General features: G+C 35.2%; 3 protein-coding genes across 3 annotated transcripts; 2 read left to right on the plus strand and 1 right to left on the minus strand.

The window, feature by feature from the left end:
- Window positions 1-78: 78 nt before the first annotated feature.
- LOC114480808 (ubiquitin carboxyl-terminal hydrolase 4-like) lies at window positions 79-5,204 on the plus strand. Its single transcript, XM_028475232.1, has 12 exons — window positions 79-525; window positions 612-714; window positions 1,569-1,683; window positions 1,848-2,495; window positions 2,579-2,681; window positions 2,876-2,994; window positions 3,484-3,557; window positions 3,697-3,822; window positions 3,937-4,032; window positions 4,133-4,258; window positions 4,338-4,457; window positions 5,169-5,204. The coding sequence occupies exons 4-12, from the start codon at window positions 1,889-1,891 to the stop codon at window positions 5,202-5,204; spliced, it is 1,407 nt and encodes a 468-aa protein (XP_028331033.1). The 5' UTR covers window positions 79-525; window positions 612-714; window positions 1,569-1,683; window positions 1,848-1,888.
- A 3,935-nt stretch (window positions 5,205-9,139) lies between these two features.
- On the plus strand, window positions 9,140-12,174 carry LOC114480058 (uncharacterized). Its single transcript, XM_028473848.1, has 7 exons — window positions 9,140-9,157; window positions 9,272-9,367; window positions 9,468-9,593; window positions 9,674-9,793; window positions 9,899-9,936; window positions 10,013-10,053; window positions 10,658-12,174. Exons 3-7 carry the CDS (start codon window positions 9,477-9,479, stop codon window positions 11,338-11,340), a joined length of 999 nt encoding a protein of 332 aa, XP_028329649.1. The 5' UTR covers window positions 9,140-9,157; window positions 9,272-9,367; window positions 9,468-9,476; the 3' UTR covers window positions 11,341-12,174.
- Window positions 12,175-13,477: 1,303 nt separating this feature from the next.
- On the minus strand, window positions 13,478-17,908 carry LOC114480059 (uncharacterized). The gene is made up of 4 exons (XM_028473849.1): window positions 17,773-17,908; window positions 15,679-15,779; window positions 15,298-15,471; window positions 13,478-14,135 (listed from the first exon to the last, which is right to left on the minus strand). Exons 1-4 carry the CDS (start codon window positions 17,852-17,854, stop codon window positions 13,680-13,682), a joined length of 813 nt encoding a protein of 270 aa, XP_028329650.1. The 5' UTR covers window positions 17,855-17,908; the 3' UTR covers window positions 13,478-13,679.
- Between the last annotated feature and the right edge of the window lie 382 nt (window positions 17,909-18,290).

Below are 18,290 nucleotides of genomic sequence, written 5' to 3' on the forward strand. Positions count from 1 at the left end.
AATTAAGATTTTGATGTTGTCTGTGTTTTTGTTGTGTATTTTCTGGTTATTTTGTGTGTCTTGCAGCTATTTTTGTGCATTTCTGTTATTGTTTTGCTTATTTATCTGTTATTTTGTGTACTTTTGTAGCAGTAATGTGTTTTCAGATACTGTTTGTTGTCATTTTATGTATTTTTGTTGTTGTTATAAGATGTTCCAGTAACTGTCATTCTAAACCACTACAGTGTTTTCAATGATCACCTAGAAACTGAGGATAAATATTTTTTTTTTTAATAAATATAATAATTCATTGTTTTAAACCAGATGTTTTCATGTAACAGAAAGAATGTGATTAATGTCCAAGAACAGGATCAACCAGTGAAGCAGACAGTCACATGGTTTACCATAAGTCATTGCTGTGTTCACTTTCACTTTCTGTTCAGGCTCATTTATTATCTTTTCTTTAGTTTCTCCTGATGTTACAGAACCTCAGGCAGGGTTTTAATCAGACGATGTCATTTTTATCTGGTTTTAGGTCTTCTCCAGGTACGAACTGCAGCGTTAATGAACCAGTCTGTGAGTTTACTTGTGTTTTTCTGTAACGTGTCGGTTTGTGTTCTATTTTATTTCAGGTATAACGTATTATGGTCTGTACAACCAGGGAGCAACATCTTATCTGAACAGTGTTCTACAGGTGCTGTTTATGACCAAAGACTTCAGAGAGGCACTGGAACGGTTAGTAACGCCATATTTCACGATATAATCATCAATATTTAGACACTAAAAGTAAATTGTATGTTTGTACTCATTAAAAATGTTAAAAATATTTTTTGAAATCAGCACCAGCTGACTCCTGTGGGGGTAATGCACAGCCAGAGCTATGTTTTATTTTGTGTGGGATTTTAGTTAAAGGTGAGCAAGAAAGTCATTAGTCATAGTTGAAGATTTAAATGCTTTATGTAATGTCATGGAATGATCACTGAATACTGTATTCCTCAAAAATATAAACATTTTCACTAAGAAAACATTTACGATACTGGGTGAAATGGTCCTTCCATCCTGAGAGTAGTCAATACATTATGTATTCATAGAAAGAAGGATTTGTTATTTTTATATTTGATGTGCATTCAAGGTTGTGGGGGCGTGGCTTTGGACTGAGCACTGACGGGAAGGGGTGGAGCTAAGAGGAGGATTCTTTACCCGATATATTATACTTATTAAAAAGTAATTATAATCAAAATATGACAACACATGACAAATTAGAGTTGTTTTTTTATTTTCAACTATGCCATGCCTAACAAAATAATATTAAAAAAAAAAAAAAAACTACCATGATTGGATCCTTAAACTATAAACTGTCCAAAAAATGTTTAAATGTATTTATTTAGGTGATCTTGGTCTTTCGTTCACCCATTTCTGGGACTTTTGTGTCTTCCCTGGTGAAAGCATCGTGTCATTGACACATGAACAGATGCAGGAGAGAGGAACAAAAAATGGCATTTTTCAGTTTGGTAAAAATGATCAGCTGACTAAAATATTTTTATCACCATATGCATTTCTTTGAAAATCACCACTTTGTGCACCTGTAGAAAAAAGTGGGCTTTGGAGTAGGAGAACATGCACACCTCCTAAAACATCAGAGAAGATGCTGAAGCTACCCCAGAACCCAGGACACTCTGACACACACAACTTCATTAAAATAATGTAAATACCTTTCATTGAGTGACAATTACCTGCTGATAATGTTCTAGGGTTTTCAAAGTTACTGTAAATAAGTCATTTATTTTCCTAAAAATGTTTTTATTGTTGTTTTTTATCTGAAATATTGGACTAAACTAGTTTGATCCTGGTTTGTATCTTGTCCTCAGTGTTTGTCCAGAGTGATGCTGCTGAGTGCTTTGAGAAGATCATGGGAAGTCAGAACAGCTCTGAGGCCTCTAAAGTACAGAGTGTGATAAAGGATGATGTGAACAAAGCAGAAAGAAAAGAAAATCATCCAGGGACAGTTGTAAATAACACAGGAGAGAAATACAACAACACAGAGAGAAAATGGGACAATAGAGAGATGAAGGATACAGGAGGTGAAGAAAGTAGCAACAAAGTGGAAAAACAAAGTGAAAGAGAGAAACATTTGATGGAAAACCATAATGACAAAGAGATCAGTGATGGTGGAGATGAAGGAAGACGTAACAATCTGAATGAACAGAGTGATGAAGGGAAAGCTTTGGACCATAACAAAGTAGACTCAAACTGGAAGGCACCAGATGTGGAAGGATACGGAGGTGATAAAGGTTTAAATGCCCAGGAAGGTGAAACGTCTCACTCAATTTCACAAAAAGATGAAGAAATCAAACTGAGACCAGGAAAGAGAAATGATGAGGCCGACTATTTAGAAACTGGTTTTCCAGAAACACATAAGAAAAAAAAAGAGAGTGAGGCAGAGACAGACGATGTCTCTACAACGAGAAACCACAGGATGGTTTCCTCATCTTCGTCCCTCAAAGGATCGTCTCCAGGTACGAACTGCAGCATTAATGAACCAGTCTGTGAGTTTACTTGTGTTTTTCTGTAAAGTGTCAGTGTGTGTGTTTTCTTTCAGGAGTAAAGTATTATGGTCTGTACAACCAGGGAGCAACATCTTACCTGAACAGTGTTCTACAGGTGCTGTTTATGACCAAAGACTTCAGAGAGGCACTGGAACGGTTAGTAACGACAAGTATTGTGATAATTTGTCATTTATACGCCTCAGATTTGTGAGATTCAACTCATTAGTGCCTCTCATTAATAAAACAATGACATTACAGTAAATGTAAGCCCTGATAGACGTGGTGAAGGTGATATTTATTAGTAATGCATTGGTTTTGACTTTTCTAATCAGTTGCTGTACTTTCTACAGGTCCAGGTCTAGAAGGGATGATCAGTGTCTTGATGCTGGACTGTTGTCATTGTTTGATGATTTACAAAAAGCAACGACTGAAACTGATTCCATGACACGCCTGCTGGGCATCACAGATGGTACAGTGACTCTTCTTCTTCATCTCTAGATGTTTCACAGAGCGAGCAGAGACACTGAGAATGTTCTACACATGTTGTAGGTGTTTGTGTGAAAATAATAATGAATGTGTTGGTCTAAAGCAGGTTTGTTGACTCAATCAGACCACATGTATAAATTAATGATGTGAATAAATGAAATAAACTTTATGCAATACAGTACAATGTAGATTATTAATAACAAATGTGAAGTTATTAGATTCAAATAGAAATAAACTAGTAACACTTAAATAAGGTAAATCAATTTCTCACTACGTTATTGATTGTGAGGCAAATTAAAACAAATCCTAATTGTTTTTTTTAATCATGTGAATGTGTTTATTAAATACAGATTAAACGTCAGTGTTTACAATTTACTGAATCATTTTTCAAGGTAACCATATATTATATTTTATATAGAACTATCCATGTACGACAGAGTAGAATAATAGAGTAACAGTGAAGTCTCCTCAGTGTTTGTCCAGAGTGATGCTGCCGAGTGCTTTGAGAAGATCATGGGAAGTCTGAGCAGCTCTGAGGCCTCTCAGGTACTAACTGGAACTTGAAGTTCTTTTATTTTGAAATCCTTTGTGATGGTAGATTAAACCAAAGTTTTACAACTTTTCATTTCCAAACATTCACAGACCAAGTTTTAAATAGAAATTAGTTGTATTTTGTCTCCTTTAGATATTCCAGGGAAAGTTGAAACACAGAAATAAATGCTTCACATGTGAGAAAGAAACAAGCTCTGATTCTCCATTTTGGAATCTGCCTCTAGAACTGGATGAAAAACAATATTTGACCTTCAGTGTGGTAAGAAATAACATCAGTGGTAAAATAAAACATGTGATATATGAACATTTACCTGTTTAACTTATTTTACATTCTCCATAAATCAATGATCAGTGACATAATGAATGTTTTCAGGTGGACAGCATTAAGAAGTTCTTCAGAGAATTCTACTTCACTGGACCAGACCAGATATTCTGTCAACATTGTCAAAAGAAATCTAATGCTGCAGGTGTAAGTCATTAGTCATCATTATTTTTGCTTCTCTATACTTATTTAATTTGCAAAGGTTTCTTCATCATTTATTCTCAATTATTGTCCTTGTTTCCCTCAGAAATGTGAGATGGTTCATCCTCCACAAGTTCTGACTCTGATGTTGAAGAGGTTTAAGTTTGACAATCGTTACAAGGTTGTGATAAACAATCAGAGTGTGAAGTTTCCCAGCAGGTTAACAGTCGAGGTAACATGTAGAGAGAGAATTATTTATCATCAGTCATTATTAGATGAGTCTCTGATAACTTTATATTTTTTATCTACAGGAGAAACATGATTATGAGCTTTATGCATTTGTGGAACACGGATTTGGACATTACACTGTGAAGATCAAGTCACAGGATGATGAGAAGTGGTATTATTTCAAAGATGCACATGTTAGATTGGTAAACATCATTTTTAATTTCAACTGTTGTGAAATCATCAATAATTCATGTTTGTTTTTCTGTTCCTGCAACATGACATGATTATATTTAATGTTTTACCTACAGATGGATTTTCAGATGAACATCAGTGAGAGGTTTGTGTTTATAACATCACATCTTCACCATCTCATTATTCACTTCCTTTAAATAACTCATGTTTATTTCCTCCAGATCCTACGATGTTTATCTTCTGTTCTACAGGAAAATACACAGTAAGAGCAATATTTACTATTGTGAATATGACTGAAGTTATAACTTTAAGCTGCTTAAACAGACCTTTAAACATGGTTGGGGACACAGCATTAAGTTGCAGTTTTCTAACTGGTATAACTTCAGGACCTGCTCTTAAGACTTAAATCTAACATTAAAAAATTTAAATTAAAGAAGCATAGGGCAGGATTTGTGAAAAAATGAACATTATTTTTTAGTCTTTTAATGATTATGGGTGATGAAGCGTTAAAAACTAAAAAGAATGAGCCCACACACGCATCTCCTATTGTCATGAACAGACTGTGTGATGCATTTTGTGCTGCGATTCTGGACCCAAATTTTGCTGATGCGCGTTCTTGACGTCTTGGAGAGGCATCCACTCTGCCACAAATGAAGAAGAAGAAGGTTAGGAGACTGGAAGAACACAAGCACGATGGACCAAACCACTGTTTCGTTCCACAGATCGAGCTGCAATTTTTGGTCCGAGTCCGACCTTGACCTGACAGAGCAAAAATTAACCTGACAGGCATTAAGATATTTATATCCAAGCCTGACACAAAACCGACATATTTACGTTTGTTTTAGTGGTGAACCTGCTTTTATTAACAAACAACTGTCAATGTCAACATCAGATCAGATCAGCGCACGGGGTAACGAGTGAACGTCAAACACAAACAGGGACACAATCCTTGCATCAAAGAAAAAATTGTTCAAATGCAACTTTTTGGATCTGAAATATTTTTCTTCTTACTTTGTTGCTTTTTTCTATGATTGAAAAGTTTTTTTTTGATTAAAGAATTTTTGTTTCTTGAATAATAAGCAGATAAATCTAACTCCTTTGTCTTCTCACTGATAAAAACAAATGATAATGTGAAAAACAAATAAGACTAATGAATGAAACATGGGTCTTCATCCTTTTCTTTGACATTTATACTCTTTGTTATCATGATATGAACTTCAGAGCTCTTTATTTCACTCTATTAAACATTCAGTAATAGTCCTAAAGGGTATTTCAGAAAGTGGGTTATGCTCAAATTCTGAGTATGTTCATGGTCAAATAAGAGAAACTCTGAGTTACCAGTTCTAGGAAGTGAGGTAAGTTCTACTCTGAATATGTTACCACGGTAACATTCTCCATGAACTGAACCTACTCATTGGCAGGTTTTGTATAAGAATTCCGAGGTTTCTACCTGGCTCCGCCCACCTGAACACCAGCCAGTCATGAATTGTCCGTTCATTCCAAATCTGATCGATGTTGAGGCTCAAATAATTAGAGATGCTCTACGTCATGAGAGGTCTTTCCATCCAAGACTGGATATTTTTTATTTTCCTGAGGAATATCTTTGGGAACGTTACTTCCTCTCTAGTACAACTTAATTTACCTTGACACTTCTTGGACCACACATTTGTAACATCAAACACACCGCTGACATGCGCTCACATTGTTACAAATGTCGTGCTGGTTTACATTTTTTTTACAAATGGTAGTTTTCTTTACAACATTAAGGATGCAGAGCATTTAGGGAAAGGCCCTGTATGCAGATCAATCAGAAAGGTTGTTCTTGTATTAAAACGCCAACTGCTGTCTTTTGTAAAGTTCCCTGGATACAAACCTGTTTAGCTTTCAATCACTTTTTTTAATATATGTCCATTTAAAGGAGTAAACATTATTAACCTTCAATATGATACGATAATTTAAAAAGTTAAATTAAAATCTAAGTATGGTGAGATGATGACCTAAATATGCAATACCGTTCTGAATAATGTTTTTATATTTGATTTTTAGCTGCAGCCAAGTGTGCTTTTCTCCTGTCAAAATGACCCTAAATAAACATCTTTTTTACCAATTATTTATACATGTTTGATAAGATCTTAAGTACGGTTAACTGTTGAGTGTTTGAGTTACTGCTTTCACTCGAGCAGCATTTTTCTTCCAATTAAGCCTGTATTCTCTCCTTGGCAGTTGCGACTGTGTTACATTTTCCTCTTAGAATAGGCTCATGTTCCCCACTCACCTGCAGGAGAACTTATAGCTCCATCGAGGTGAAATTAGTCGCTCTCTTTTGGGTTGTTGCCATGGTAGCTCGAGGTATTTTTGCCTCATTGATGATGGCTTTATATCGTGCTCGTGCACGTGAGTAACGAAAGGTTTACATACTCAGAGTTGATTGACCCACTTCATACCAGCTGTAATGAAACCGGATACTCAGTTTCCCATTGCTGGGTATGTTAACTCAGAGTTTATGGATAGACTCAGAGTTTGTTGAACCCCCTTTCTGAAATACGCCCTGAGTGTGACATTGTTTGCTTGACTTTTCTCTACATTTCCTCCGTGTGTAGCAGGAAACACTGAGTCGTCCTCATCCAGTGTCTTCAATGAGAAGACTGAGACAAACAGAAACGTTGTGGAGACTAAAGAACAGAAGGAAGACAAAGTTTTGGGAGACAAAGATTCATGTGTGAAAGAAAAGAAACATGAGGTTGAGAGACAGAGTCATTATGTTTCTGTGGATGGACGAGAAACACAAGATGAAACAGGACAAAGTCTGATAAAGGATGATGTAAACAAAGCAGAAAGAAAAGAAAATCATGCAGGGACAGTTGTAAATAACACAGGAGAGAAATACAACAACACAGAGAGAAAATGGGACAATAGAGAGATGAAGGATACAGGAGGTGAAGAAAGTAGCAACAAAGTGGAAAAACAAAGTGAAAGAGAGAAACATTTGATGGAAAACCATAATGACAAAGAGATCAGTGATGGTGGAGATGAAGGAAGACGTAACAATCTGAATGAACAGAGTGATGAAGGGAAAGCTTTGGACCATAACAAAGTAGACTCAGACTGGAAGGTACCAGATGTGGAAGGTTACGGAGGTGATAAAGGTTTAAATGCCCAGGAAGGTGAAACGTCTCACTCAATTTCACAAAAAGATGAAGAAATCAAACTGAGACCAGGAAAGAGAAATGATGAGGCCGACTATTTAGAAACTGGTTTTCCAGAAACAAAGAAGAAAAAAAAAGAGAGTGAGGCAGAGACAGACGATGTCTCTACAACGAGAAACCACAGGACGGTTTCCTCATCTTCGTCCCTCAAAGGATCGTCTCCAGGTACGAACTGCAGCATTAATGAACCAGTCTGTGAGTTTACTTGTGTGTTTCTGTAAAGTGTCAGTGTGTGTGTTTTCTTTCAGGAATAAAGTATTATGGTCTGTACAGACAGGGAGCAACATCTTACCTGAACAGTGTTCTACAGGTGCTGTTTATGACCAAAGACTTCAGAGAGGCACTGGAACGGTTAGTAACGACAAGTATTGTGATAATTTGTCATTTATACGCCTCAGATTTGTGAGATTCAACTCATCAGTGCCTCTCATTAATAAAACAATGACATTACAGTAAATGTAAGCCCTGATAGACGTGGTGAAGGTGATATTTATTAGTAATGCATTGGTTTTGACTTTTCTAATCAGTTGCTGTACTTTCTACAGGTCCAGGTCTAGAAGGGATGATCAGTGTCTTGATGCTGGACTGTTGTCATTGTTTGATGATTTACACAAAGCAACGTCTAAAACTGATTCCATTACACACCTGCTGGGCATCACAGATGGTACAGTGACTCTTCTTCTTCATCTCTAGATGTTTCACAGAGCGAGCAGAGACACTGAGAATGTTCTACACATGTTGTAGGTGTTTGTGTGAAAATAATAATTAATGTGTTGGTCTAAAGCAGGTTTGTTGACTCAATCAGACCACATGTATAAATTAATGATATGAATAAATGAAATAAACTTTATGCAATACAGTAAAATGTAGATTATTAATAATAAATGTGAAGTTATTAGATACGAATAGAAATAAACTAGTAACACTTAAATAAGGTAAATCAATTTCTCACTACGTTATTGATTGTGAGGCAAATTAAAACAAATCCTAATTGTTTTTTTTAATCATGTGAATGTGTTTATTAAATACAGATTAAACGTCAGTGTTTACAATTTACTGAGCTAAAATGAATCATTTTTCAAGGTAACCATATATTATATTTTATATAGAACTATCCATGTACGACAGAGTAGAATAATAGAGTAACAATGAAGTCTCCTCAGTGTTTGTCCAGAGTGATGCTGCCGAGTGCTTTGAGAAGATCATGGGAAGTCTGAGCAGCTCTGAGGCCTCTCAGGTACTAACTGGAACTTGAAGTTCTTTTATTTTGAAATCCTTTGTGATGGTAGATTAAACCAAAGTTTTACAACTTTTCATTTCCAAACATTCACAGACCAAGTTTTAAATAGAAATTAGTTGTATTTTGTCTCCTTTAGATGTTCCAGGGAAAGTTGAAACACAGAAATAAATGCTTCACATGTGAGAAAGAAACAAGCTCTGATTCTCCATTTTGGAATCTGCCTCTAGAACTGGATGAAACTAAACAATATTGTACCTTCAGTGTGGTAAGAAATAACATCAGTGGTAAAATAAAACATGTGATATATGAACATTTACCTGTTTAACTTATTTTACATTCTCCATAAATCAATGATCAGTGACATAATGAATGTTTTCAGGTGGACAGCATTAAGAAGTTCTTCAGAGAATTCTACTTCACTGGACCAGACCAGATATTCTGTCAACATTGTCAAAAGAAATCTAATGCTGCAGGTGTAAGTCATTAGTCATCATTATTTTTGCTTCTGTATACTTATTTAATTTGCAAAGGTTTCTTCATCATTTATTCTCAATTATTGTCCTTGTTTCCCTCAGCAATGTGAGATGGTTCATCCTCCACAAGTTCTGACTCTGATGTTGAAGAGGTTTAAGTTTGTCAATCGTTACAAGGTTGTGATAAACAATCAGAGAGTGAAGTTTCCCAGCAGGTTAACAGTTGAGGTAACATGTAGAGAAAGAATTATTTATTATCAGTCATTATTATCTGAGTCTCTGATAACTTTATATTTTTTTATCTACAGGAGAAACATGATTATGAGCTTTATGCATTTGTGGAACACGGATTTGGACATTACACTGTGAAGATCAAGTCACAGGATGATGAGAAGTGGTATCATTTCAATGATGATCATGTTAGATTGGTAAACATCATTTTTAATTTCAATTGTTGTGAAATCATCAATAATTCATGTTTGTTTTTCTGTTCCTGCAACATGACATGATTATATTTAATGTTTTACCTACAGATGGATTTTCAGCCTTTCCAGCTGAACAACAGTGAGAGGTTTGTGTTTATAACATTACATCTTCATCATCTCATTATTCACTTCCTTTAAATAACTCGTGTTTATTTCCTCCAGATCCTACGATGTTTATCTTCTGTTCTACAGGAAAATACACAGTAAGAGCAATATTTACTGTTGTGATTCTTGATTTGTGTTGCTCTGATTTTGATTTTTTTTAATAAGTTATTGTTACAAACTTTTTTGGGGAAAAATCAGATGATGCAAAACATTGAAAGGAAGTATCTGGATTAAGGGTTAAATTGCTTGTTTTCAGAGTTGGCAAATACTTTTTACAAAGTCATCTCGTTTCTTAGTTGACCAATCTTTCTGAAATTTGACCAAGTTATGTTGGGTTAGTTCCTCATTTACCACACAGAGTTTCATCCAGCAGAGGTAATAAATTAGAAGACCCTGTAAAATAACCTCAATAAATCCAAGAAAAAACAATATATATTATATCTGAGATTTTAGATACAAGACATTTCTCTGATGTCGGACCAATATCCAGCTGGAGTGATCAAACAAATGGAAGGTATTAACCTGAGGCTCTGTCAGTAAAAATCACGCTCTATAACTGAAACATCAGTTCTCCACCTTTGCTTTGACATTTGGACTCTTTGTTGTCATTATATAAGCTGTTTATTTCACTTTATTCATGATTCAGCAATACTGCTAGCATGACGGTTGTTTGACTTTCCTCTACGTTTTCTCCGTGTGTAGCAGAAAACACTGAGCCGTACCCATCCAGTGCCTTCAATGAGGAGACTGAGACGATTGAAAATGCTGTGAAGACAAAAAAAGACAAGGAAGAAAAACTTGTCAAAGACAAAGTTTCTTGTGTGAATGAACAGAAAGACGAGTCAGCAAATAAGAGAGATCACAAAAGTGATCTTGCTCTCGACGAAGGCAGACGCTTCCCTCTCTGCTCCCTCTGTGTCTTATCTGTCCTTGCTGCTGCTTGTTTTGTTTTGTGCTGTCATTTCTTTCCAAAAAACAAAATTATGGAATTGATCATCTGGTTTCTCAATACAATCGACCAAATTTTTTTGACCAAAAGAACGAGCAGAGGTGAGCCCATCTCTCCTGGCGGAACGTTTGCGGCGGGATGCACGATGAACTCTTGGGGTTTTGCGTCCATCCTTTCCATTCAGAACGTGGATGAATTCTACTTGATTGGAATTATGATAGTAGGCATTCTGCTGATTGGAGCAGGCAGTTTTATGACCTATCGCAATGTCTGGATTACGTCGTTAGCTGGTTTGGTAAGGCTTCCAGTCATTTCTGATTTTAACGCTCAGACTCATGCGATAAACAAACTCAAAAGTAAGCAGGAGGCTATTTTGGAACGTCAAAGCAGGTTGGAATCTGACATGGAAAAGTTGATTGCTCGGCTTCCGAGATAAAGGTCACCATATTGGAGTCACTGCTGAGAGATCGACCCCAAAGGCTGACGAAAAATTGTGCTCAGCTGGCCGAAAACAAATTGTTATCTTCATTCAGCTCCCCCACAGCCAGCCGTTCAAGGTGGGCTTATCTATTCTCCAAAATGTTTGTGTCAATTGATGCTCCGTCCCCTCCTCCTCCTCCTCCTCCTCCTCTTCTTCCCCCAACACCACCTGTGAACTTTGTTTGTAATTGTGTTTCATTGTTTCTGTGTGTGCTGAGGTTTTTTTTTCCTAATCCCACTCTGTACTCCATAAAGGAGTTTTGCATATTGAGGGCAAACTGGAAAAAGTGTCAGAGATTGATTAAAGAAAGTTTCACTGTCAGTTATTAGGACGCGGCTTTGAAAACAGGTTTTATTAGAAATCAACAAAGTCTTTTTAAATTCTGGTGTTTTAAAATGTTTGATCTAATGTTTGACTGTTACTCTGTTAAACTCATGACTTCTATGAAAAAACACTGACATGTAACATTCACAGAGAAACTAGTGGAATCAACTTAATGTTTATTTGGTGTTTAGATTTTTAATTATACACATTGTTATATACCAGAGACGGATTTATTCAGCTTTATCCTGCATTATTGTAAATATGGTTAGAATAATTTGAACATAATTTGAATGTCGGTGAATCTTTAAAACACCTTTAATGTAAGTTTTCCTATTTGTTTAAGAGTGGAAATTGTTTGTCATGATAAATATATGTTTTGCTTCTTCATGATGGGTCACAAGTTCTGTTAAAAAGTTTAAAATGATGTGTTTTTCTGAATAAAGTTGATTCTTTTTTCATTCTAAACATTTGCGCTGGTTGATATTTGTCTTTGTTCGTTTGTTTTATATTCTGAAACAACAGAAGATGTAGCTGACTGCTCCTGCTTTATGTTTTAAACCTGTCCTGAAATATATTTGTTGTCATTATCAAAGTCACATCTCTTACTTTCACTTTCTGTTCTAACCGTTTCCAAGAATCAACGTGTGTTCTGTGCAGGTCTGTGTCCTAGTTTATGTTTAACTCTACCGCCCTCTACTGTTTAACTAATATAATTCATTTGTTTTGAACATTATATACACTGGGTTTAGCAGCAACTGTAAAAGACTGTCTCTTTAATAATTACAACATCTCGTGTTTTTTAACAAGATGATTTTTTTCCGTGTAACAGAAAAAATGTTGCGTTCAAATTAGTAGAAAGAAAGTAGTAAAATGTTCAGTTTCTTAATAAGTAAATATCTAACGGAATGATTCCAGCATTGAAGGCACACAAACAATGAACGTCATAAGTTTGTCCTTTTGCGGATTCCGTAGAAGCCAATTTCCCGCTGAATCGGCCGCCATTTTAAATAATAATAGAAAAAAGAAATACAAATTGAAAATAATTACATTAATAAAATGAACTGTTGACAGTTACAAATATTTTTGAGATTATGTCATAAAAACAAAAACATAATATTGAAATTTGTAAACCTCTACATTGACTAATGATTAGGCTTTGTATTTTGATGTATTATTTTATATATTTCAGTTAAATAAGATGATAAGGTGTTATTAGTCAATCAATGTTTAATGTCATTTTTAATTCATGGACTATCTTGTACTACAAATGAAATGTTTCAGGCTCACGTTTAATGTTTTTTTTTTTTTTTTTAATATATATATATATTTCAGTTTTATGTTGAGAAATGTATTAGTGGCTCAGTGAAACTTGAATATTTGTGAGTTTGTTTATCATAATTAGTTGAATAGAACTATTTCCCTTGTGCTTTTTTTTTCTCTCTGATCTAAAAATTCAACAATGTTGGCCTGTATTTGGGATTATTTTTATTAACATTCTTACTATATTACTGTGTAAATATGATTGTTAAATCTTTCATGTTAATGGTTTTATTCATATTCCTTTATTATCTCTGTACTGTGTACAGGCCCATGTGTGTATACAGTATAGCTTCTTTTTTTTATGATGCTGTTTTTATTTTATATTTATTTTATTTATCTGCTGCTGGAACTGTGCAAATTTCCCTTCGTGGGAAGAATAAAGGTTTTCTTATCTTTTATAAGCTACTTATCATGTTTTAAGCCATGCATGAAATTTAACACAAGTTACTTTGATTCCAATAAAAATCTTTATTTTGTAAGGTGGTAATCATGATTAACATGACATTAGGATCCATTAAGCAACAATTAAAGCATTACCACACGACACTCTATGAACAAAGCAGCCTTAGTAATAGTTTAGCATGAGACAATCACTGAATATGTTTAGACTATATATCTATAAATGTGAGGTTGATGGATGTGTTTTTGCTTCAGCGTCGTCTCCACACAGGTATGGAGGTTTGTTTCGGGGCCACACCAGCGCTGCAGAGGTTAAAGTAGGTGCTGGTCTTCAGGCATTCTGGTGTGAGCTTCAGACACACAAAGCAGAACTCCACCTGACAGCGAGGGCATATGATGTTCTTACAGCCCGTCCTGTCGTGCTCCGCCCTCTGACCACAGGTGGGGCAGGCCCTGAGGGAGGGGCAGGCCGTCACCCCCGCCACCTGTGGTAGGTCGGTCATTTTACAATCCTGAAGGATCTTCACGTCGTGATTGACACAGCCGTCGTTGGCGCAACGTTTCGACGTAGGAGCTTTGCCTTTCCACGGCTTCATACACTGCCAGCAGAAGGTGTAGCTTTTGTTTTTATCGGTTTTGCAGACGGTGCACTGCACACACAGGTTGGTCAGGTCCTCCCTTTCCACATAGGTTTTACAGCCAGGGCACTGTTTGAACACACATTCAAGATTAAAAACATCATTTTAGGATCAAAATGTTGACATACTTCTTTATTCCAATAAGTTGTTTATAGATCTCAGCTACCTAAAAGTGAGCATACACTGTTCGATTTTTGGCCCATTTTGAGCTGATTTTACACTCGTACGTTTATTTTTGGGATCGGGCCGAGTCTTGGCTAAATCGTGTCGTTTATCGTGTAGTGTACATGGGGTCATAAGAAACTATTCACACCTCACGACCAGCTCCTGATCAACAATCATATGGTCGCAAGAAAATCAAGCATGTTTGAAGTCCTGGTCGCCCCTCGTGAGGGTGTTGCACTGTTGACGCAGTGCCACGAACCGGTTTACCTCAAACTCTCGCACCGCATGTGCACAAACGGACCGCTGTAGAATTGACGGACTGTACTGCCCAGCATATTTTTCGGGTCCACGCATGTTGCCGCTTTTTCTTTTTTGAAGCTTCTTCGCAGAAAATGGCACAACTTGTCAAGGCAGCACATTTCTTTTTACTTAGCATAACAAGTGTCTATCCACTTCAGGGTTCTTCTTCTTCCGTTTTAATGGTGACGCTTTAGAGTTCTTCTTTTACTTTGCATTTCCGGATACAAGACTCTGACGTGTCGTGTATGGACGTACAGTCTGAGCAGTCAGGTCGCGTCAATGTCGGTCCTAATAGTGTGAGAATATGAATCGTGAGCTGCAAACATTCAGATTCTGCATTTGGAGCTGAGTATGATTGGGAAAAAATCACACAGTGTATGTCCATCACTAGGCACGCATGAGCAAATAGCAGCCCAGGGGCCACATGGAGCACGCAGTCTCATTTCGTGCGGCCTCCAAAGTAAACACTCAGAATTACACAAAAACCTTCACAAATTCCTAAAGTGACTCCAAAAAATAAGGTTGAGCATCATTTGAATTTTAACAATTCTGATTCCTCGTTTCACTTCCGGTTCCTTAAAGATTGGAATTTTGGATTTATTTAAAATGTAATGAGTGAGTTTTTTTATTTTACTGAAGCAAGTTAGATATCATTGTTGAATAAAGTAAATAACAATTCCATCGATTTTAAAATATCTTAAAGAAATACATGTAAACTTTGTGTATCTTTTTCTGAGGCAAAAACAGGAATTCTGATGACACTCACGGTTTTATATTCAAAGTACTCAGAGGTGGCCAAGCGAGCAATGACTTCCTCAAAGTGCTTCATTTCCTCTACTGTCAGCACTGCAATGCGACGCACTTCCTGGTAAGACCACTCAGTGTCACATTTCTGCAAAGTGCCTTTCATTAAGGCGGGGCACTTGAACTTGTACTGACCCTGTAAATAAGAACGACACAAAGCATTGAATGGAGCTGAAACTCATCAAACGTGTGCTTTAGTAACAGAATTAGTACGGAAATAACTTTAATGGCCTGTTTCCACTTTTTGTATCATATTTCATTTTGAAAATTGTTGAGATTCTTCTGTTGGTTTGAGTTTCAGATTGGAAGGAAAACAAATAAACTTATGTGGTGTGGGAATGACCTGATCCAGGAGGCTGCGACACCATCCAGTGAGGGACTCTGGGGTGACGGCATGACCGCAGGACATTTCAGCTCGCAGACCTGGATCTCCATCTTCTGGGGCTAAAAATGACAGCAGAAGGTTACATCACTTGGTAAAAGCGAGTAAACAGGGAGAAGATCTTACACATCATACCCTCCATATTCTCACTGTATTGGTTTGACTGAGACGATATGGTTTCGTCCTGATTTGATTTTATCACGATACTTGGTTGCGATTAATGCAATTATCGTGATCACTTCCTGATCTTCCTTAACCAAAAACAAAGGTTGAATCAGGGTTGGGGTCAATTACATTTTTCAGTTACAATTACATTTTCAATTACCCATGTTCAATTATAATTCAATTATGATTACAGTGACCAGCATTCTTTCCAATTCCAATTAAATATCAATTATTTTTTTATCCTCAGATAGTCAATTACAATTATGTTCTCAATTACTTAAGTTCAATGACAATTGATCACAATTGTACTGAGCCTGAAATAAAAGCTAAGAAAAGTTAAATTTCCTCTTATGTTAGCTTTTTGTTAGCATCTCTTATGATAACGGGTCCTAAATCAGCTAAAAACAAGTATCTATCATCTAATTTCTTTCCTATCTATTGGTTACGTTGTTAGGCTTGAAAATATTGGTATTAATATTTCTCGTGAGCCTTTTTTGTGTCAGTGTACCCATAGATTTATATTTTTCTAAAATGGTAAAATGTGGAAAAACTTGATATGAAACATATTTCAATAATTGTTAACTACGACTAAGCGTTAAATTATAATTGACAATTTCTATAAAATTTTCATGGCAATTACAATTTAATTACAATTATGACAGCAACATATTTTTTTAATTACAATTACAATATAATTACGCCATAAATGTTATTGTCAATTACGCGATTAAAATTATAATTGACCCCAACCCTGGGTTAAATCACACACTTCTAAAAACAATATATATCAGTCATAAAGTTCCAAAAAAACAATGCAATTTATTTTAACATTTATTGTTATAAATCGATTCTTAGGAGAGATATTGATTTTTTTTTTTTTAAATTTCATCACAAAATGTTGCAAAAGACTATCATAATTTACAGTACATAATGCATTGTGTAAATAAGAAATAATATGATATTAATATGTGATATTGTTTAAAATGAGCATACCGCGTTGCCAAATCATTTGTTTTCCCGCATGTTTTATCGGCCTTCAAATTTATTTTTCTAAAAAAAAAAAGTACAAGTACGTTATTAGAGACTTTTAACGCCATAATCTACGTTGTTGGACTTTTAAATGCTTTTAATTCATATGAATCCTTTTATTCTATTTTACCTGTTGTTTAATTTAGTGATTTACATTTTCCCTCCATGTTAAAGTGTATTTCCTATATTAAAGCACATGTATCAAGTGCTCTATGATATATCACGTAGAACATGATAAATAATAATACTGCTTAATTTGAGCAACTTTACTGTCTCCTTCTTTAAGTTACAAGAGGTTGTTGAACATTTCAAGCTGCATTTGGGATTTATTTTGTCAGGTTCATAATACAGCTTTAGAAACTTATGTTACAGAAATGAGAAATAATAATAACAGTTAGAAATTGGTGCATGTGTTTTTATTCCTTATTTGTGAAGCGGAACTGGAGACGTTATATATATATATATATATATATATATATATATATATATATATATATATATATATATATATATATATATATATATATATTTATTTATTTTTTTTTTTTTTTTTAATTTATTTTTTTTTTGCTGCCCCTCCTGCCAAGAATCTCAAACTCCGCCTATGGTTTTGTGATGCGGAATTATCAGTGGTATCTGGCAACCGCCCGTGAGCCTCCTGTATTTTTCCGTTTGTCTACTTTTGTAATTTTTTCCAACAAATTGTTGAGTAAATGTGACAGTATTTTTTTTAAAACACACATGCACTGAGGTAAGTTATGACACAAACACACACATTAAAGTCTTACACGGCTTTGTTAAAAGAAAGATTTTAATCTCTGTGTTATTAATATATGAATATAATGTATATCAAACACTTACGTAGTGGATCCAGGTCATCAGGTCTGTTTACAAACTTTAGAGTTGTGTCTCTGCGATCGTATCTTTTCTCTGAAGTGCTCATCTTGACTCTGTTCTCTACTGCTTCTTTCACTGAACTGATCAGATGATTTTTACCTTTCACTTTCTTTTTTTACACTTGTGAAAAACAACAACACCCACTGAGCTCTTAGAGGAAATCATTTACTGTAAAAGAAAGATCAGGGGATTTCAGAGAAATGTAGTTCACAAATAATCTACAACTCTTTCTTTTTCTTTCTCTTTCTTTCTTGTGAACTCTTTATTTGTTCTATAACATAAAACATAATGTAAATTATTATTATTTATTTATTTATTTATTTTACAAAAATTAGTGCCCTAGATGATATTTTGCTTGTATTATATAATGTATATGTCCGGCATTAGGTTACATGCTATAACATATGATGAACAAGATTTTCATGTTTTTTTTTAAATACTATATTTAAAAATGTTGCAATATTATCAATGCAATTTTTATT

Source organism: Gouania willdenowi, chromosome 18 (genome assembly GCF_900634775.1).
Source record: "Gouania willdenowi chromosome 18, fGouWil2.1, whole genome shotgun sequence".
NCBI lineage: Eukaryota > Metazoa > Chordata > Actinopteri > Blenniiformes > Gobiesocidae > Gouania > Gouania willdenowi.